General features: G+C 38.4%; 1 protein-coding gene across 13 annotated transcripts in view; it reads right to left on the bottom strand.

Annotated features, from left to right (window-relative positions):
- LOC5567575 (uncharacterized protein ZK1073.1) overlaps positions 1-22,372 on the bottom strand; it is a 260,885-nt gene that overhangs the window by 74,340 nt on the left and 164,173 nt on the right. Inside the window, exon 2 of one of the 13 annotated variants that reach the window (XM_021848533.1) lies at positions 4,190-4,194. The exons of the other annotated variants lie outside the window; for them this stretch is intronic. Within the exon in view, the coding sequence (XP_021704225.1) occupies positions 4,190-4,194 (5 nt within the window). The remainder of the gene's footprint in view (positions 1-4,189; positions 4,195-22,372) is intronic. 13 annotated transcript variants of the gene reach the window in all.

The raw sequence follows: 22,372 nt of genomic DNA, 5'->3' as shown, positions 1-22,372 counted from the left end.
CTTAGCCGAGTCCGCGGCTACAAAGCAACGCCATGCTGAAGGTGTCTGGGTTCGATTCCCGGTCGGTCAAAGATCTTTTCGTAATGGAATTTTCCTTGACTTCCCTGGGCATAGAGTATCATCGTACCTGCCACACGATATACGAATGCGAAAATGGCAACTTTGACAAAGAAAGCTCTCAGTTAATAACTTTGGAAGTGCTCATAAAAACACTAAGCAGAGAAGTCGGCTCTGTCCCAGTGGGGATGTTAATTTCAAGAAGAAGAAGAAGAAGAAGATGTTAAAATTTGTTCAGATGGCTTGCTTAAAAAGGGTACTGGCAGCACTGTGTTTTGTATCGTTAAGGTTATCGGCTGAAAAACAACGGATCAGTCTTAGTTGAGCTGTCACGTCCTGTCCTAGGTTGCTATCAACAATGTTTTTTTTTCACAAATCTGTATTGTAGTTTGACAGAAATTATACCGCAATCATTTTGTTTTTGAATTTCTGTGATTCTACTGAAAATCTACCAGAAGTTTTCAGACAAACCATCCGGCAAACTCCATTCAACTTTTTTGTTATAATTTTTCCAGGATACCCATCAAAGAGTCCTAGAAAGCAAATTACCACAAATTATTCCGAAGATTTAATTATATTAAATATTATCAAGAAATCCGAAATAAATTCGAAATTTAGGATGGTATTTGGATTCTATTTCTCTGCATAATGATTTTTTTACAGAAATCTTTTTACGAATTTTAAATTTAGATTCCTCAGTTCCTCAGTTGATTAGAACCCTTATTCTACACTTTGTGAACGATTGTGTAAAATAAATAAAATTGTGCTGCATGCTTCATTTAACGCCAACATAAAAAAATTGAAAAACAAATTTAAAAAGTGTACTAACGTGGCATCCTTAAATTACATAACGCTCTAGGGGGAGTAGGCTCAAGTGTTACGGTTCATACAAGAAGTTGAAAAAATTCATACAAAAAGCGTTACGGACGGGGGGGAGGAGGTCAAAAATTTACAATTTTAGCGTTACGTAATAAATGGACGCTGCCTTAGCATCATGGGCTTGATTAAAACCAGGGACGAAAATACTCAATCTACCCTCGCCTACATTGATACTTGCTGGGTAGAACTTCGTTGATTTTTATTTGTTTTTATCCTCACCTTGACAACACAACAAAGATTGGCAAAGCGCTTGCGCAAGATTGTCAGTTTCCTTTTAACCTGCTGCTACTCAATCGCTTTTTGATAATCGGAAACAAAAAATGATATTCATTTTTTAACCAGCTTGACTTTTTTACATTCCGCTTCAGGAAGTTGTAATATTTGCACGAGGCACACTAAAGACGCGTCAATATAATCCATTCCGTGCATCGGATCCTTCATTACTCGTATAGCAGCATATTTTTAAATTAATTTGAACCTCATTGATAATCAATTTTCTAAAACTGACACTCTTCTGCTTCTGATATTCAAAAACACCAACGACATACGGGCATCGTTGTTTGTTTTGCCCATCTACTTTTGTGCTATCTTCATTGGTACAATCATATTGGTGGTGGTGCGGTTACTTAATAGAAATATTAGTAGTAGAACGCTAATGGCGTAGTTGTCACAAAACTTATTTCAATTTTTATTACCTTAAATTATGGTTTTTCATTGTTTGTTCTATACCATGATGTTGTTTTGGTTCTTAAAATTAATCTGACACTTTGAGACCCGGTACTCACGCTGTCAGTTCGTGGCAAACTAGATGTTGGTAACACGAACAGCAGCGACATTAGCATTCTTAGGTTAATGCTTCTACTGGTTACTTTGATGGTGGCATAAATTCAGTGAATTGAGTATAGTGAGCATGATTTTTTTCGTCCCTAATTAAAACACTATCTGTTCCTTCATTTTTTTATTTTTTTTCCCGTTTAACGAGTGGACCCGGCTGACTTCGCCTCGCCATCAAGTAGGCTGTTGGAAAATAACATGCACAAAGTGACAGATTAGGTTTCTCCCGATTTTTCGACTATTCCGTAGACTCTCCCAAAATTGTTCTACGTCGCAGTCCTGAACGAATACAACAATGAAAAAAATATGCAAATCCACTGACTCGTCCTCAAGTTAACTCGTGACATACAAACATCATTCCATTTCTATTTGTATGGGTAGATATATTTTACAAGATATTGTACTACAAATTCCACTATTAGGAATCTTTCGCATTTTACTTTTCCATCGAAAAACCACAATGGTGTTGTTATGTCACGAATTGGCTTGATAACGAGCGAATGGACTTACATGATCCTTTCACTGCTGATTTCGCCCAGAGATGTATGTAGTGATTAAAATATTGTATGAGTGAATAAAGTTAGGTCTCCATCAACTCCCGTAGCAAGAGAAGCAACGGCAACTTAAAGTAGCATAACTGTCAAGGACGGTGGCAGGAAATGGTGACGTTTGTGTGGAGTGTGTTTGGTCGAAACGATGACGTTTTGAGGAAAAATGAGAGAGAAAATTACGGACCGCGTAGTGCTACGGACGCATTTTTTAATTCCGGAAATCCGACCGGAGTAAAAATGACCAGAGTGGGTTTCCTCGCGTTGAAAGCAGCTGGAACATTGTGCCCAGCATCGTTGCGAGTGATCCGTCAGGGGTTTCCCAACGGAGTAGTGCCGGCGGCTCGTCGTTCGGGAGCAAAAATGTAGTACTGTGATAGTGCAGTGTAAGAGGGTTTTTTTTCCAATTTAACCCGTCTGAAATCCAAGTTTAGTGTAAGAGCCCTACCAAGGTATTTATAGATACCTCGAGCCCTACTCTAGGCTAGAAATGGGCAAAACAGTTCTTTTCAATGAACAGTTCTCATTCGTTCCGTTCTCGGAAGTGAACTAGTTCTTTTGAACCGTTCTTTCGTTCTTTTGAGAAATCTTTTTATTTTTCGCCTTAAGATTAATGTATTGCGTCAAAAGTGAAAAAAAAAACATCTTAATCATGATACTTTTATTGGTTAGAAAATTTGTGCTACATAAAATTGAACAAAATACATTATTTTGAAACTAGTATTAAATGAAAATATAAGTAATTCTTTCATTGCGCGTCTATCCGTACTTAACCAACGCGTCAATTGCCTTGTCTATCCGTACTTAACCAACTTATCCAGCTAATTCAGACATACGTTGAATGAATGAAATGATTGAAGTAAAGTGACGAGGAATCATCACTCACACAAACACATTCCAATAATTGGTCATTTGTCACACCGAATCGTAACCAGCGTTTTGTGGTCGTAGAAGAGGCATGCCAAGATCGAAGTGTATCGTTCTCCATTCGCTTCGTTTCTCTTTGCCGAACGATTCTCTTCTTCACGTTCGTTGGTTCGTTCATTCGCAGTTCGCGTTCAGTAAATCGTTCTTGCTGAACTACCGTTCTCAAAAAAAGAACTATGACTCATTCGTTCACCGCAAAGAACTAGTTATTTTGAACCGTTCGCGAAAGGTTCGCCCTTCTCTACTCTAGGCCGTCCTGCCGCGCTGTCATTCCTTACAAACAGTCTACTTGATGGCAATTATTGGCGTAGCTAGGATTTTTTTCTGGAAGGAGCTCAGCAAACTTATGATTTACAGAAGTAATGTCGGGGTTTTACAAATTTCGTAGTTTGCTTAGATTTGTATTGGTTTTATTTGTTTTTTAATTTTGTTGCACATCAGCGATATTTGCAAACTTTTTTTGCACTACGAAAAATATTCATTCTAATTCAGCAAAAAAAATCCTTCAAGAATTCTTCCAAAGCACTCACGAGGAATATTTCTAGTGATTCTTTCACAATCCTTGAACTTTTTACATATTTGATCATGTGCTTTGAAGAGATTCCTCTAAGGATTTATTCATAAATTATTTCTGTACTTTTTCAGTGCTTTCCCCAAGAACTCTTTTACAGCTGTTTCCTGAGTTCCTCCTGGGATCCCAACGAAAAATCATTCCCGGGATTATTCAACAGATTTTTCCAGAAGTTTCTTTAGGCTTTCTTATCTTACTAGAAAATTGCTCAAAGAATCTCTATCATATTGCTAAAATAAATGATGTTACTCTCCCCATTTCTTCGAAATTCTCGAAAAAATTATTTATGAAAATTTCTTGTTAAGTCCTTTCCTAATAAAATTTAAATATTCGTATAAAGTTTCTAGCGGAATACATTTTGATTTTTCAAAACCTCTTCTGCGAAAATACTTTAAAATTTTCCGAGCTATTTGAACAGGGATATCTTCAAAATAAATTTTCGACGAACTTCTTTCTGAAAGACATTTGTTGGAAAATTCACCATAGAATTTCTTAATTTTTGATGAAATTTCTGAAGATATACCTCACAGAAAAATTTAAGTGGTATAGGCTTTACCATAAAAATTCTTATTCATTATTCTTTGTTTTTTTTTATTGCGTTCAAACGAATGGAAAATGTTTTGCAAGCTTCATGATACTATGTTGAACAGAGCGCTGTATAAACCAATTTTCACCTACTTATAGAAAATTGCAAACAAATTGTGGTGTTTTGGTAGAACTGTAGAAGTTACACGCGAAAATATTGGTGGTGTTTTTCAAATCACATTGCCTAAGATGTTTTATGATAAAATTCGTAATTTAAGATATTACTAAATTTAAATCTTAAACGAATTTTTTGTAGGGGCCCAGATAGCCGTAGCGGTAAACGCGCAGCTATTCAGCATGACCATGCTGAGGGTCGTGGGTTCAAATCCCGCTGGTCGAGGATCTTTTCGTAAAGGAAATTTTCTCGATTCCCAGGGCATAGAGTATCTTCGTACCTGCCACACGATAAACACATGCAAAAATGGTCAATCGGCAAAGGAAGCTCTCAGTTAATAACTGTATAAGTGCTCATAAGAACACAATATGAGAAGCAGGCTTTGTCCCAGTTGGGACGTAATGCCAGAAAGAAGAAGAATTTTTTGCATTTCTTTGAAAATTTGAAGTATTTTTTATGAGCTTAATACGTATCCCTTATGAACTTAATATAAAAATTATGTATTTTTTATAGGAATTATGCAACTACGCGTTTAAGCAGGGTTGGGAAAAATCTGAAATTCATTCTACAGTAGCCAAACAAAGCCAATCGCAGTCAGCGAAGCCAGTGAAACTCACGCCTATCGCTGCTGTAGGCAAAGAGCCTTGAAAATTGCAAAACACCCGTTGCTAATGGCAACCAAAAATTACTGTAGAAAAATGTTCTATTTCCCCCTGCATTTCCTGCATTTAGAGCCTTCAATGACACTAACAATTTAGAAAATTCATGCACCCAAAATAGGCTACTTGATGAGAATCACGTTATTGAACTACTGTACTGGAAAAGCCACGTGATTTTCGCAAAATTCAAGCCTACTACTATTACCATTCCCAGCATTGCGTTGAAGAATTATACAAATTCATAGATTTTTTCTTTAGATTCTTTAAAGTGTTGTTTTATGGAGTACGAAAACATGTTGTACGAAGTTCCTCCAGAAAGCGTCGTGCAGACAGAAAACCCAGATTTCTCAAGAAATTCCATCAAAATTGTCTTTAGAAACTACTCTTGAAATCTAGCATAATTCCTATTTTAACTTCTGGATTCTCCAGAATTCTGCCAGAAAGTCTCTGAGAATTGCACGAGAATTCAATCCCAGAATACGGATTCAACCAATAATTGATAAAACTTTTTCTAAAGGAATATTTTGGGAAGATCCTTATAAATTTCGTTATTAACATCTGAATAAAATCCTTCTATTTTCCCAGTTATATTGCTTCAAATTTCTCAACAGATTCTTTTACTAGCAACAAAATTTCCCTCCGAAGATTCGAAGGCAAGAGACGTCTCAAAAACACTTTTCGTAAATAATTCTTGTATAATCCAGGAGGTAATCCAGGATATTTTGGAAATTTTCATTAAAAGCCATGAACTTAGCGAATGGGTCTATAGCTAAATGTGTGTGAATACTATTTAAATAAACTCACAAAGAAATTTCTAGTAGAACTTTCAGTGAAATAATTCAGTATAAGATTTGACAAAATCAATGAATTTTTGGAGGAGATGAGAGGGAAAACTTTGAACTTTTGAAAGGTTAAGTATTTTTCTAGTTGAATCCGGAAACATATTCCAGAATCAATTTGTGAATAAAAAGTAGGCATTCCTAGAAGAAATAGCTGTCCTCCAAGAGGAATTCACGCGGAAAGTATGAATAAATCGGATTATATGTTTTGGCAAATTTCCAAGAGATTTGTAGCAAAAGTTCTGAAGCCACTCTTCGATATTACTTGAGGAATTTGATTATACTAAATTCATCAAAGAACATTTATGGAAGGCTTCAAACTTTTTGCTGCAGATCTGTTGGAAATTATTCAAAAAATTTTTGTTATTTCTCAAGAATATAAAATATAATCAACTATCTTTTCAGCACTAAATTTATTCGTGTGTAACTTTACAAAAACTAAGCAAAATCAAAGAAAGAATTAATTACTGGAATAAAAAAAATCACATCAGTTTAGATTTCTGTCATTTATTTGAAGAAAACATAGCTAGGTTTGAAATTCTTAAAAAGATTATTATTTATTTAGATGGTATTACATCAATTAACTCGATAAAACATCGTTAACGATGTTACGCCAATTTACTCGGTTCATGGCTGTGTCTCTCCAACTTCGATTTTGGCCCACGTTCTCCAGATCTTGTTGCACCTGATCAAGCCACCTCGCTCGCTGTGCTCCTCGCCTTCTTGTGCCAACCGGATTCGACGCGAACACCATCTTTGCAGGATTGTTGTCCAGTAGTCTTGCAACATGCCCTGCCCAGCGCACCCTTCCGGCTTTCGCAACTTCTGGATACTGGGTTCGCCGAAGAGCCTAGCGAGCTCGTGGTTCATTCTCCGCCGCCACACACCGTTTTCCTGTACTCCGCCAAAGATCGTCCTAAGCACCCTTCGTTCGAACACTCCAAGTGCATGCAGGTCCTCTTCCAGCATGGTCCATGCTTCATGTCCATAGAGGACCACCGGTCTTATAAGCGTTTTGTACATGGTACATTTGGTGCGAGGGTGAATCTTTCTCGACCGCAGCTTCTTCTGGAGCCCATAGTAGGCGCGACTTCCACTGATGATGCGTCTCCGTATTTCACGACTAACGTTGTTATCAGCCGTTAACAAGGATCCGAGGTAGACGAACTCATCAACCACCTCAAAAGTATCCCCGTCTATCGTAACACTGCTTCCCAGGCGGGCTCTGTCGCGCTCGGTTCCGCCTATCAGCGTGTACTTTGTTTTTGACGCATTCACCATCAGGCCGACTTTTGTCGCTTCACGTTTCAGGCGGGTGTACAGGTCTGCCACCGTTCCAGATGTTCTGCCGATAATATCCATATCATCCGCGAAGCAAACAAATTGGCTGGATCTTGTGAAAATCGTACCTCGGTTATTGAACCCGGCTCTCCGCATGACACCTTCTAGCGCGATGTTGAACAGCAGGCACGAAAGTCCATCACCCTGTCGAAGTCCCCGGCGGGATTCGAACGAACTGGAATGTTCGCCAGAAATCTTCAGGCTATTCTGCACACCGTCCATCGTTGCTCTTATTAGTCTTGTGAGCTTCCCGGGAAAGCTGTATTCGTCCATGATTTTCCATAGCTCTTCGCGGTTGATGATATCATAAGCCGCTTTGAAATCGATGAACAAGTGATGCGTTGGGACTTGGTATTCACGGCATTTCTGGAGGATTTGCCGTACAGTGAAGATTTGGTCCATTGTCGAGCGGCCGTTGATGAAACCAGCTTGATAACTTCCCACAAACTCATTTGTTATTGGTGATAGACGACGGAAGATAATCTGGGATAGCACTTTGTAGGCGGCATTCAGGATAGTGATCGCACGATAGTTTTCACATTCCAGTTTGTCGCCCTTCTTGTAGATGGGGCATATGACCCCTTGCTTCCACTCCTCCGGCAGCTGTTCCGTTTCCCAGATTCTGACAATCAGCCGGTGCAGACAGGCTGCCAACCTCTCCGGGCCCATTTTGATGAGTTCAGCTCCAATGCCATCCTTACCAGCGGCCTTGTTATTCTTGAGCTGGTTGATGGCATCCTTAACTTCCCTCAATGTGGGGACAGGTTGGTTTCCTTCATCCGCCGTGCTGACGTAGCCACTTCCTCCGCTGTCGTGACCCTCGGCGCCTGTGTTCTCCGTGCCATTCAGGTGTTCATCGTAGTGCTGCTTCCACCTTTCAATCACCTCACGTCCGTCCGTCAAGATGCTTCCGTCCTTATCCCTACACATTTCGGCTCGCGGCACGAAGCCTTTTCGGGATGCGTTAAGCTTCTCGTAGAACTTTCGCGTTTCTTGTGAACGATGCAGCTGTTCCATTTCTTCACATTCCGCTTCTTCCAGGCGGCGCTTTTTGTCCCGGAATAGGCGGGTTTGCTGCTTTCGTTTTCTTTTATATCGCTCCACGATTTGTCGCGTTCCTTGCTGCAGCATTGCAGCCCACGCTGCATCCTTCTCCTCCAAAACCTGCCTGCATTCATCGTCGAACCAATCGTCACATGTCCTTCTTTCCACGTACCTGACGATGCTCACGGCTGCGTTGTTGATGGCTGCTTTTATGTTGCTCCAGCAGTCCTCAAGAGGGGCTTCGTCAAGCTCGCCCTCTTCCGGCAACGCTACCTCGAGATGTTGCGCGTACGCGGCAGCGACGTTTGGTTGGGCCAGTCGCGCTAGGTTATACCGAGGCGGGCGTCGGTACCGTACATTGTTGATGACGGATAGTTTTGGGCGCAGTTTCACCATCACCAGGTAGTGGTCGGAGTCAATGTTAGCGCCACGATAGGTTCTGACGTCGGTTATATCGGAGAAGTGTCGTCCATCGATCAAAACGTGGTCGATTTGTGATTCCGTCTGCAGTGGTGATCTCCAGGTGTATCGATACGGGAGGCTGTGCTGGAAGTAGGTGCTGCGAATGGCCATGTTCTTGGAGGCGGCAAACTCTATCAGTCGTAGGCCGTTCTAGTTCGTCAGCTGGTGGGCGCTGAACTTTCCAATCGTCGGTCTGAACTCCTCCTCCTGGCCAACCTGAGCGTTTAAGTCTCCTATGATGATCTTGACGTCGTGGCTTGGGCAGCGGTCGTACTCGCGTTCGAGCTGCGCGTAAAATGCGTCCTTGTCATCATCAGTGCTTCCGGAGTGAGGGCTATGCACGTTTATGATGCTGAAGTTGAAGAACCGGCCTTTGAGCCTCAACTTGCACATTCTTTCGTTGATCGGCCACTCTGCATATCACCCATCACTATAAAAGCTGTTCCCAGCTCACGTGTGTTGCCGCAGCTCTGGTAGATGGTATGATTACCTCTATATGTTCGCACCATCGAACCTGTCCAGCACACCTCCTGCAGCGCTACGATGTCGAAACCGCGGATCTTCAGTACATCGGACCCCCTAGATTTACGGAGGACCATTCCCCCTATATGTTCGGAGGGCCATAGTGCGCAGTTTAGCTTAGAGTCCTTCTCTGGCACTCGGACGATGATCAGCCGCCCCTGACATGGGGAACAGACGCTGTTGTGAGCCGCTCCTAACATGGAGTACAGACGCTCAAGGTTTGCAGAAGCAAACCCCCCCTTCCCTGTCAGCATACGACCAAAGTTCCCACCGGGGGTTGGTTACCCGATCTTCCCCAAGGTTACTCGTACCCCGGCCAGTACCACGAGGAGGTAGGGATAGGAGTTGCTGGGCAAGAGGCTAAGGACCACACAATGGGGTCTATTTTATTCCTGTAGGTACGCGAGGTACCAATGGTACGCCATGCCCAGCCAATTACCGTGCCTTCGAGAAGATCTGTTATACATTAAGATTTGTTTGTTGTTAAAAATTCCCGCTATCTATTGTCTAAGAAACTCCTTTAGTAATTTAGCATAGTTGTATGAATTTAATTCTCATAAGGAAAATCATCAACACCAAACACCTCGAGTAGGGTATCCTCCAAAAACATGAGAAATCAGGAATGTTTGAAAGAAAAAAATACTAAAACTTCAGCGAACACTTAACGGATTTCAATTATGGAATGTTACTGTTTCCGGAATTACACTGTTCGACAAAAAAAAATTTTGGCTGGATCAGGGACGCGTTTATATGGGTCTTGAAGTACAAGAAAAGTGTAGAAAGAGGCCGTTTTCAAATGATTTGCAGCACCCTTGGATTATTTTTTGACAAAGTTTGAAAATTTTGCATTTTTTATCAAAAAAGAGCGTAATAAGCAAAATATCAATATATTTTCAAATTCAATTATTCAAGCATTGAATTATTCAAATCAATATTTTTTAGCACTAGATCGCTTCAGGGAAACGTGCACCATATCAGAAGAATATTGGCATCATTTTTATATATGAATTTGGAATGTTGACGATCATTAAGCAAGTATGTGAGGATGTGCACCATATAAATACTACTTATTTTTCTATTTCACACATCTGGTTCATTATATAATTATTATAGGTTCAAGAAGACGCTTGATTAGGATTTGATTTTTTGCTCCATTAGATAAAGCAATGAGCAATGCAATCCAGTAACATTTGATTTCAACAAGGATACGACTACGGAAAATTTATGTGTCTGTTATGTTTATATGTGCTGGTTGGTCTAATAAACTCTCAGCAGCAATACAAAATTTATATAGGTTGGACACTGACATGTAAGTGGTCTTACATGCGCTAGTCGGTTTATCAGGAGACGATGTCTGCAAAAAAAATGTGCACACTTAAATTATTTTACGGATTCCTGTGAAATTTCGACAGCTGAACAGTTCGGTAAAATAAATTAACAGAGTACGGTAAATTTTTACAGTATTCGGTAAAAAATCACCGGAATCCGTTAAATTCCGACGAAGTTACGGTGATTTATTTCACCGAACTGTTCAGCTGTTGAGATTACGGTGAAATTCATCGTAAGAGCTTAGTGTGTAGATTAGATTAGAGATTTCTAAATATTTCGATAGGTACTCATTAAGAATTGTTTACTTATTGTGACATTCATTTTCCTCGGAATATCCCTAGAAAAATTATAGAATAACATCAAATAGCAACAAATAATTTAGTAATCATCATTATCACATTTTTTGCGAAAGCCGCTCAGGCAGGCATGAGCTCTTTGATTCATTCTGTGCACAATACTAATCATTTGTGAAAACTGTTTTAGTGGTAACATGCCTGCTTCTTACTTGTAAGATGAAACAATTTCTGGTTAAACCATTTCCAATATATTTTTTATTTTTCGGTTCTAAATTTCACATGTTTTTCGGCAATTTTAATCAAACTTTCAGTTTGAAATTTGGAATGAATTTCACAAATAATTGCGATATATTCAAAATGAGTAAAACACTTGTTTTTCTATGTCTTCTTGTTCAAAAAAAAAAAAATAGAAATTACGTGAAGTTTCACAAAATTGTTTATCATAAATGTATGGATAAATTGTTTCTTCACTTAATTGAAAAGCATTTTTACTCGTTTCGAGGATATGGGAATGGGGGCTCATAAACGGACACGTTTGTCCTTATATGGGAGACGAGTTTAAACTTAACCTTAATGGTCGACTTCTTTATGTTTCCAATATGCTTACAACTAAACCCATTTGTAGAAAACATCCCATTGAACAAGAAACTAAGGCTCCATTTGAAAGTTTGATTAAAATTGCTGAAAAATATGTAAAATGTAGAACCATCAAAAAAATCGGAAATGGTTTAACCAGAAATTGTATCATCTTACAAGTAAGAAGCAGGCATGTTACCACTAAATCAGTTTTTGAGTACCTATCAAAATCTTTGGGAATCGCAAATAACATTATTATCACATTTTTCACAGACTTCGCCATCAGCTCCTGATAAACCGACTAGCTCATGTAAGACCACTTACATGTCAGTGTCCAACCTAATTTTGTATTATTGCCAAGAGTTTATCAGACCAACCAGCACATATAAACACAACAGATATGCACATCAATTTACCGTAGTCGTATCCTGGTTGAAATCAAATGTTACTGGATTGCATTGCTCATTGCTTTATCAAATGGAGCAAAAAATTGAATCCCAATCAAGCGTCTTCTTGAACCAATAATAACTATTATATAATGAACCAGATATGTGTGGAATAGAAAAATAAATAGTATTTATATGGTGCACATCCTCATATGCTTGTTTAATGATCGTTAACATTCCAAATTCATATATAAAAATGATGCCAATATTCTTCTGCAATGGTGCACGTTTCCCTGAAGCGATATAGTGCTAAAAAATATTGATTTGACTAATTCAATGGTCGAATAATTGAATTTGAAATAATATTGATATTTTGCCCATTACGCTTTTTTTGATGAAAAATGCAAAATTTTCAAACTTTGTCAAAAAATAATCCAAGGGTGCTGCAAATCATTTGAAAACGGCCTCTTTCTACACTTTTCTTGCACTTCAAGACCCATATAACCGCGTCCCTGATCCAGCCAAAATGTTTTTTTTTATCGAACAGTGTTATTCCGGTGAATCGCTGGGTTAGTTCGGATTGGAAAGGTGCCGTGTTTTTGTGCCCCTGGAGGTAGGCAAATTTTAAGTCACAGATATTTTTCAGAATCGATTATAATATCAAAGAATTTTGAGAAAAACGCATCAGAATGAACCTTTTGAGAAACGATTAAATTGGTTAACCATGTTTCCTGCCAGGCAACAAAAATTCTGCTGGGACCACTAGTAACACATATTTCATAACATTTAAAACAGACCATCAAAAATATCTTCATAAATTTCACTTATATTGTACTGCTTCGCGTTAAAGAATGATTAATCCAACCTGCGAAAAACGATTTTTCAACTATTCCAAAAAGCAGCCGAAAATTCCATAGAAATAGAGTCGACCTGTTGACCTTTTGATGTTGAGTTGATGTTTGAGCGATGAACGAAGTTTGGAGAACCAAGTTGATGTTTGTTCCGGCACAAAACCTTGTTGATAATCGAAGATGAAATGCTTGAAGTTGTAAAATAAGAATTTATACACCATTTTCTAAAAAAAAATTGAGATGGCACGGACTGCGGTTATACCGTGATAATTGCTTACTCTCTGGTTTTTACCAATGGTCAGAAAATGTTCCAACTTGTAACTTGTAATCTGGCATGAATCTCTAAAAAATCTTACATGATCCCAAGTAGTTTTTATTACAGGAATTTTCAAAATCATAATTATAGATTTTAATGAAAAAAAAAAATGTTTTTGACACGTACTTCTAGATGTGAACTGTTTGTTGGCTGTCCTACTAAAAGAAAAATTGAAATAATATCATAACATTTAGATAAATTTTTAACATAGGGTTTAAATATTATAATGCTGAGCCGCTGTCTAATAAGCGTCTAAAATCGACAAAATAAACTTCTGTGCATTGCAGTTTCATCACCGATAAATTATGCAAATGCTCTGACGATCCTTCGGCACGTTTGGTTATTTAATTATGGCAAAGGAGCGTTCGGCTTAACCAAGCCTGGGTAAAGAAAGCTACAGGCAAAAACGGCTTGACTGATAAAAAGCCTCACCAAGGAAACACTTCAGGATGAATTACTCGACTGGACTGCGTTAATCTAATAGCACTATCAATTTCCCATGCATACGCACCGGAGAGGGAAAGTTACACCATCGAAAATTGACTAGGCTCTACGGCTTCCTTATGACGGGCCAGTGCAAATTGATTTACCGTTCTGGTTCGAATTTCAAACAAATTTTTATTCTGGACATTCTAAATTGAATATGAATTTTTTTATTTGAAATGTTCTAACATTTGTTGTTCAACTGTCATCACTTAGATGGGCAATTTAAAAGCTTTTTTTAGACATCTTTTAAAATTTATAACGCTCTATTTTGCCTTTGACAAGTATTTAACAACTTGATGAATTAAATCTTACTTTTAAAGTTTAGGATGTGTTTAAACAGATCAAAATTGTTGGGACGTGGTTCAAAATGAGGAACAGTCTGAAAGACAAGACCAATTGCTTGAGGTTTTTGAACTTGCGAAATCAAAATCATCAACTTAAATTAAGAAGGGTATCATATAATATAATTTAATTCACATACATTATTATGAGTCATGTTTTACTAAGGCTTTAAGTGTCCGTAATATGCATCAGAACGGTACCATCCCTGGCACGTGAGCCAAGCCGAAAGGATTCACTTTCAACTATCGTGGGCGTAAACTTTCCAATGTTCATAATGGATTGATCTATCAGTCGATTAAATATTTATGGAACCATTACCGTGACGAGTTGGTTGCATTCGGTAAATAAATGGTACCTTCGGGAATCGTTCGTAGCACATCTTAAGGCGATCGTCTAATGGGTTTGAGCAATTTGAAATTTGTATGGGAGCGAAGGCGTTATGCTGACTCTAGACCATTGGGCTGCTTAAACCTGGCCGAATTGGGTCATATAAAACCTTTCACGCTACGAGGGATCATGTTTCCTTCAAATCGTGGAAAAAACTTTTCCAGAATTTTACCTCGTTTTTCCAGCTTACTTCGGCGAAACAAGCAAAGTCGGGAAATTTTTTCCATCAATTAGGTATTTACGTGATTTTCAGGAAATTTAAAGCGGTGACATATACTTTTTTTTACTCAGAAAGGTTTAAATGATCTCAAACATTGTCACTGAGGTATTTTCCGGAAAATCAGTTTTCGATTTTCCCGTAAAATTTGATACTTTAGTACCGTGGAAATGAGCCTAAATATTGAACGACTGGGCTGGATATAAATTTACAAAATATTTTCAATTACTAAATAAAGGGTAACTAACTGGATTCAGGTGATAAATTTGAAATATGAACGTTTTTCCCAAGGGTTTTCCCCAATTTTCCACAAACTGGTTCAAAAAATTGAACGCGTAACGCGTGCGTATACGGATCAGTGTATTGAAATGAATGATTTTTTCACCCTCTCATTCAAAGCTTATAAACCAAAAATATACCCATATTTTTGTATATACTGCACCCTCATATTCCCCTGCAGGTCATAGGCATAGTCGGGGGCCCTAATTTGAGCATTTTTGCACCAAATTTTTGAAAAATTTGGCGTGACCCCACTTAGCAGCGACATATTTTTCCAGCCAGCTGCCGTGCGGATAGAGAAACGTCATTTGAGAAGTAACGCTGCCACACACGCCTGAAATAGGCAGGGCCGAATCATGTAGAATGCAGGATGCTATCGTCAGATCGTCACCAAACCAGATGGCGCACAACAAAATCGCGACGCGGCTCGACTCGTAGCAATATAGAATCATGTTTGAAACATTACGCATCTATCAGATAATCTTTGAATACGCAGCGCGATGTTATTAGTAGATTAGCCACGGTACAAGGGACTGATAACATTATATTTTCATATGAAATGCCTGTCTTACGAGTCTTTTCGGATCTGATGATCGCTCATTTTATGAATGAAAATTCGATAAGAAGCAGTCGCGTATCGCGTAACAGTAACAGCAATATTAGCAATGTTGAAGTTTTGCCAAATGGATTATCAATCATTTATTAATATGGTTGATATAAACTTTATTCAATACAATATTTTTTTCTTTGCTTGTATGATGTTGAGTAAACATAAAAAATCACAGTTATTTCAAGAGGAATATTTAAAAAAATTCGAGGAATATTTAAAAAAAATCGAGTCGAATAAGGAGGTCATGGGCTAAGAAAACAGAAACGTATTTTTCCGATATTCGGAATCTGAGCCTGTTTAAACATCAAAAAATTAAATAATATTTCAGAATTACATATTTGCAAAATTCATATTTTCAAACCCTCAATATTTTAAAGCAAAAATTCTTCCCAGGGCTTATGAGATTTCATCAATTTGGGGTGTAGCGCAGTATTATCTTCAGCGTAGTTTCAGCACTCAGTACGATTTACATTGAGGGGATGAGGATCATCTTTTTAGTTGAGAACTAACTAGTCCAGCAGAGGCGCTTTTTCCTATTTGCCCTATATGAACCAGGTGGCACTAGTGAGCACTGAATTTTTGTTTTGCGGATAGCTCAATGGCCTGACCACTTAGAAAGATGGCGTCTTCGGCAAAGTTGTTCAGTAGCACAAAGGCTATTATTATTTGAGCCAAGAGATTCGATATTTTCTCACCAGGTGTCACTAGTGGGCATTGAATTTTTGTTTTGCAGATGGCTCAATGGCCTGACCACTTAGGAAGATGGCGTCTTCGGCAAAGTTGTTCAGTAGTACAAGGGCTATCATTATTTGAGCCAAGAGATTCAATATTTTCTCAACAGTGAACATTCAATTTTTGTTTTGCGGATAGCCCAGTAGCCTGACCTCTTAGAAATATGGCGTCTTCGGCAAAGTTGTTCAGTAGCACAAAGGCTATTATTATTTGAGCCAAGAGATTCGATATTTTCTCACCAAGTGGCGCTAATGAATATTGAATTTTAGTTTTGCGGATAGCCCAGTAGCCTGACCTCTTAGAAAGATTGCGTCTTCGGCAAAGTTGTTCAGTAGCACAAGGGCTATCATTATTTGAGCCAAGAGATTCAATATTTTCTCACCAGGTGTCACTAGTGGGCATTGAATTTTTGTTTTACCGATAGCTCAGTGGCCTGACCACTTAGAAAGATGGCGTCTTCGGTAAAGTTGTTCAGTAGTACAAGGGCTGACATTATTTGAGCCAAGAGATTCAATATTTTCTCATCAGTGAACATTGAATTTTTGTTTTGCGGATAGCCCAGTAGCCTGACCTCTTAGAAAGATGGCGTCTTCGGCAAAGTTGTTCAGTAGCACAAAGGCTATCATTATTTGAACCAAGAGATTCAATATTTTCTCACTAGTGGGCATTGAATTATTGTTTTGCGAATAGCTCAGTGGCCTGACCACTTAGGAAGACGGCGTCTTCGGCAAAGTTGTTCAGTAGTACAAGGGCTATCATTATTTGAGCTAAGAGATTCGATATTTTCTCACCAGGTGACGCTAGTAAACATTGAATTTTTGTTTTGCGGATAGCCCAGTAGCCTGACCTCTTAGAAAGATTGCGTCTTTGGCAAAGTAGTTCAGTAACACAAGGGTTATCATTATTTGAGCCAAGAGATTCAATATTTCTCACCAGGTGTCACTAGTGAACATTGAATTTTTGTTTTGCGGATAGCCCAGTGGCCTGACCACTTGGAAAGATGGCGTCTTCGGCAAAGTTGTTCAGTAGTACAAGGGCTAACATCATTTGAGTCAAGAGATTCGAAAATTTCTCACCAGGTGTCACTAGTGAACATTGAATTTTTGTTTTGCGGATAGCCCAGTGGCCTGACCACTTGGAAAGATGGCGTCTTCAACAAAGTTGTTCAGTAGCACAAGGGCTATCATTATTTGAGTTAAAAGAATGGATATTTTCTCACCAGGTGGCGCTAGTGAGCACTGAATTTTTGTTTTGCGGATAGCCGAGTAGCCTGACCTCTTAGAAAGATTGCGTCTTCGGCAAAATTGTTCAGTAGAACAAGGGCTTACATTATTTGAGACAAGAGATTCAATATTTTCTCACCAGGTGGTACTAGTGAGCATTTAATTTTTGTTTTGCGGATAGCCCAGTGGCCTGACCACTTGGAAAGATGGCGTCTTCAACAAAGTTGTTCAGTAGCACAAGGGCTATCATTATTTGAGTTAAAAGATTCGATATTTTCTCACCAGGTGGCGCTTTGCCGAAGACGCCATATTTCTAAGAGGTCAGGCTACTGGGCTATCCGCAAAACAAAAATTCAATGTTCACTGTTGAGAAAATATTGAATCTCTTGGCTCAAATAATGATAGCCCTTGTACTACTGAACAACTTTGCCGAAGACGCCATCTTCCTAAGTGGTCAGGCCATTGAGCCATCTGCAAAACAAAAATTCAATGCCCACTAGTGACACCTGGTGAGAAAATATCGAATCTCTTGGCTCAAATAATAATAGCCTTTGTGCTACTGAACAACTTTGCCGAAGACGCCATCTTTCTAAGTGGTCAGGCCATTGAGCTATCCGCAAAACAAAAATTCAGTGCTCACTAGTGCCACCTGGTTCATATAGGGCAAATAGGAAAAAGCGCCTCTGCTGGACTAGTTAGTTCTCAACTAAAAAGATGATCCTCATCCCCTCAATGTAAATCGTACTGAGTGCTGAAACTACGCTGAAGATAATACTGCGCTACACCCCAAATTGATGAAATCTCATAAGCCCTGGGAAGAATTTTTGCTTTAAAATATTGAGGGTTTGAAAATATGAATTTTGCAAATATGTAATTCTGAAATATTAATTAATTTTTTGATGTTTAAACAGGCTCAGATTCCGAATATCGGAAAAATACGTTTCTGTTTTCTTAGCCCATGACCTCCTTATTCGACTCGAATTTTTTTAAATATTCCTCGAATTTTTTTAAATATTCCTCTTGAAATAACTGTGATTTTTTATGTTTACTCAACATCATACAAGCAAAGAAAAAAATATTGTATTGAATAAAGTTTATATCAACCATATTAATAAATGATTGATAATCCATTTGGCAAAACTTCAACATTGCTAATATTGCTGTTACTGTTACGCGATACGCGACTGCTTCTTATCGAATTTTCATTCATAAAATGAGCGATCATCAGATCCGAAAAGACTCGTAAGAGTCTTTACGTGGCTAATCTACTAATAACATCGCGCTGCGTATTCAAGATATCTGATAGATGCGTATGTTCAAAATGATTCTATATTGCTACGGTCGAGCGCGTCGCGATTTGTTGTGCGCATCTGGTCTTGGTGACGATCTGACGATAGCATCCTGTCATTCACGGTAATAAGACATGCCATAGTTCTGCACTGATTTGCACTACTGTTGATCTTGACAAAATCAGATAACAGCATTGATTCAATATGATGTTTTGATTAAATAAAAAAAGTAAATAACATTCCGTGACCCATGATTTCACAACCTTCGAGTAGGTCTAGGTCTTCCTGACACCAATCAGTATCTTTGAAAGAGATCGAATATCTCAATATTTCTGAGAATCGAGCTGCGATTGCGTCCATACAAAGCATGATGATCAAAATCACACTTTCACTTTCAGGTCTAGTTTGAGCAGTAGAGCAAACAAAGTTGAACTCTTTAATCATGGTGTTAGTGTTTTGAATTGGTCTCAAAATTTTTATGAATCTTGTTTTATTTTCTACACAAAAACATGATTGTACGTACTTTAGCATCCCGTCAATAATGGCTAACATGTTAACTTTAATTTAAAAATTTGGTTCATAAATGCCTTGCTCTTGATCATGTTGACGTTCGTTAGTCGGACAACACCACAGGGGTTTTTGTTGCCACTGGGTTTTGCCTATCGACATTTCGTAGGGGCACGAAACAAATACCAAAATTTGGTTAACCAAAGATTGACAACTAAAAAATGTTTTGGGATTAATCCAACGAAAACGTAGAAATTGGTAACTGTTTTTGCTAATTAAGCGTTTGGCACTAATTGGGCAGGGCTTTGGACCTATTGAGTCAAGTGATCATTATCATCGAACGTGCTGATTTTACCGTGCTCATGACGGCCCTGCTTTTGGCGGTGTGGCGCGTACAATGAGTTTCTACCGCACGGCGCTGCGGAAAATATGTCCTGCTAGTGGGGTCAGCAATTTTTCAAAAATTTGGTGCAAAATTGCTCAAATTAGGGCCCCCCGACTATGCCTATGACCTGCAGGGGAATATGAGGGTGCAGTTATACAAAAATATGGGTATATTTTTGTTTATAAGCTTGAATGAGAGGGTGAAAAATCATTCATTTCAATACACTGATCCGTATACGCACGCGTTACGCGTTCAATTTTTTGAACCAGTTTGTGGAAAATTGGGGAAAACCCTTGGGAAAAACGTTAATATTTCAAATTTATCACCTGAATCCAGTTAGTTACCCTTTATTTAGTAATTGAGCCAGTTATTTAGTAATTCAGCCAGTCGTTCATATTTAGCTCATTTCCACGGTACTAAAGTATCAAATTTTACGGGAAAATCGAAAACTGATTTTCCGGAAAATACCTCAGTGACAATGTTTGAGATCATTTAAACCTTTCTGAGTAAAAAAAAGTATATGTCACCGCTTTAAATTTCCTGAAAATCACGTAAATACCTAATTGATGGAAAAAATTTCCCGACTTTGCTTGTTTCGCCGAAGTAAGCTGGAAAAACGAGGGAAAATTCTGGAAAAGTTTTTTCCACGATTTGAAGGAAACATGATCCCTCGTAGCGTGAAAGGTTTTATATGACCCAATTCGGCCAGGTTTAAGCAGCCCAATGGTCTAAAGTCAGCATAACGCCTTCGCTCCCATACAAATTTCAAATCGCTCAAACCCATTAGACGATCGCCTTAAGGAGCTTTCCAGCAATGAGAGTACGCTCGAAGGATCAGGCAAAGAAGCTAACTTTCGGGTACTCTAGTACTTTTCACACTATTTGACGTGTCTCCGAAGACCAGAATCAATTCATTACGGTTTGATAACAAAAAGTACTAGACCACCAGGACTATCTGCTGCAAAACAGCCACTCAGCATCCCACAACGGCAATGACGTCAAGGATGAATGATTGTCATCATTTCCGGGCTCAAACTGAATGCATTTGTGTAATCTATGGGAACCACATGGGAACCAATCATCGATATGTGCATTTCAATGGCAGCCCAGCTTATGCACTTTTAAAATATAAAGCATTCCCCTTACTAACACCTAAAATTTCAAAATAGTTTATTAATTCTGCAGCTATTTTTGTAGATGCAAAGCGAATGAGTTTATGAAGAGAACACTAGTATTTTGTTTTTCAAAAATAAAATGTTTGGAATATTCAGAATCTATTTGTGAGTTAAATAGATGGAATGAAATTTAATTCTGTTCTAGAAGAGCTCGATTTTGTGTTAATCCTTCCTAATTCAGTGTATTTTTTTCCGTTTCCTTGAGATGGTACATTTTGGTTGTACTGGGGTCGCAAAAACCTTTGGCAATTTCAATTTCCCAGCAGCCTGATAGAGTAATTTGTATTCCACATGTCACTGGACGTTTATCGGATGTGACACCACAGAATGTACGTAGTGGTTGGACTGTAAACTGCTGTTCCCTTGGTGGTTGGTTTTCAATTTCATAAAGGTGGCCCATTTTTGTATGAAAGAAATGAAACTGTAAAAAATCTTGAGAAACTCCTTTCAAATTTGTTAATTTGGAACCCCAGAAGCTACTGTGAATTTTTGAGCAGAATCCATTAAATCTTAGGGAGTGAGAGTCTAAACGAGCTTGAAGGTTGTATTCCCAGGGCATAGAGTATCTTCGTACCTGCCACACGATATACATATGCAAAAATGGTCAATCGGCAAAGGAAGCTCTCAGTTAATAACTGTGGAAGTGCTCATAAGAACACTAATCTGAGAAGCAGGCTTTGTCCCAGTGGGGACAACGCCAGAAAGAATAAGTTTGAATATTATGGGCCACCCTAATGTTCATGTTCAAAAAGGCGCTCAACGGTGGTATCAACTCATAGTTTCATTCCGTACAGGAGCAATCACTCACTGTAGCACAACCCAGAGGGAAAAATTCCTTCCGACCCAGATGGTTTCGGACATTGAAATGGGACATGCTCAGAGATAATTGATTGGGTTAGTTTGCATCTGCTGGGTGATTATTTTCGTTAGATGAGCATCATCTAGTATTAACATGCATTTCACAATCGAATTTCACTGTGGAAGAAAAGTTAAGACAAGGACAGAGTTAAATACCAACTTGATTCAACTTCCTGGAAAAAAAAACTAAAAAACCCCAATCTAATCAGAGCTGTAGCAGAAGATTATAAAGATGTTTTCATGATGGATTGCAGATCATGATTATTATAAAGAGCGATAAATGAGAGATTTTCTCATTTTTTTCAAAATGCAATGTCTGATACATATTCTTCCAAATAAATCTGTACTCATGGCAAGAATGATCATCTAATCATTTTTACCAAAAAAGTTCTCAAGTAAATTAACTTGCAGCCCATTACGAATAATGTTTTGTTTTTTTTTTTAGAAAAAAGGCCCCATACTTGTAATTTCGGCCCTATATGTTTATTTATGTTTGCGCATTAAAAACTAAGGCACACGAATCAATTGATAGTTATGTAAATCGTTTCAGACTTCGATATACTCAAATTAGTATCAACCTATCACAGGAATAGCATGTAAAGAAACTAATGTCAAACAAAAAGAGGAAGAAATCACGTTTTTACATTTTCAAGTGGTTACATGTTTATCATTATTTACTACTTTCGAGTACAGCAGCTCCTTGTGGATGAGACAAATCTGAATAATTAAAAAAACACAACCACCC

The sequence above is a fragment of the Aedes aegypti genome, chromosome 3 (genome assembly GCF_002204515.2).
Source record: "Aedes aegypti strain LVP_AGWG chromosome 3, AaegL5.0 Primary Assembly, whole genome shotgun sequence".
In the NCBI taxonomy this organism is placed as follows: Eukaryota; Metazoa; Arthropoda; class Insecta; order Diptera; family Culicidae; genus Aedes; species Aedes aegypti.
This window is presented reverse-complemented; position numbering and strand designations above follow the sequence as displayed.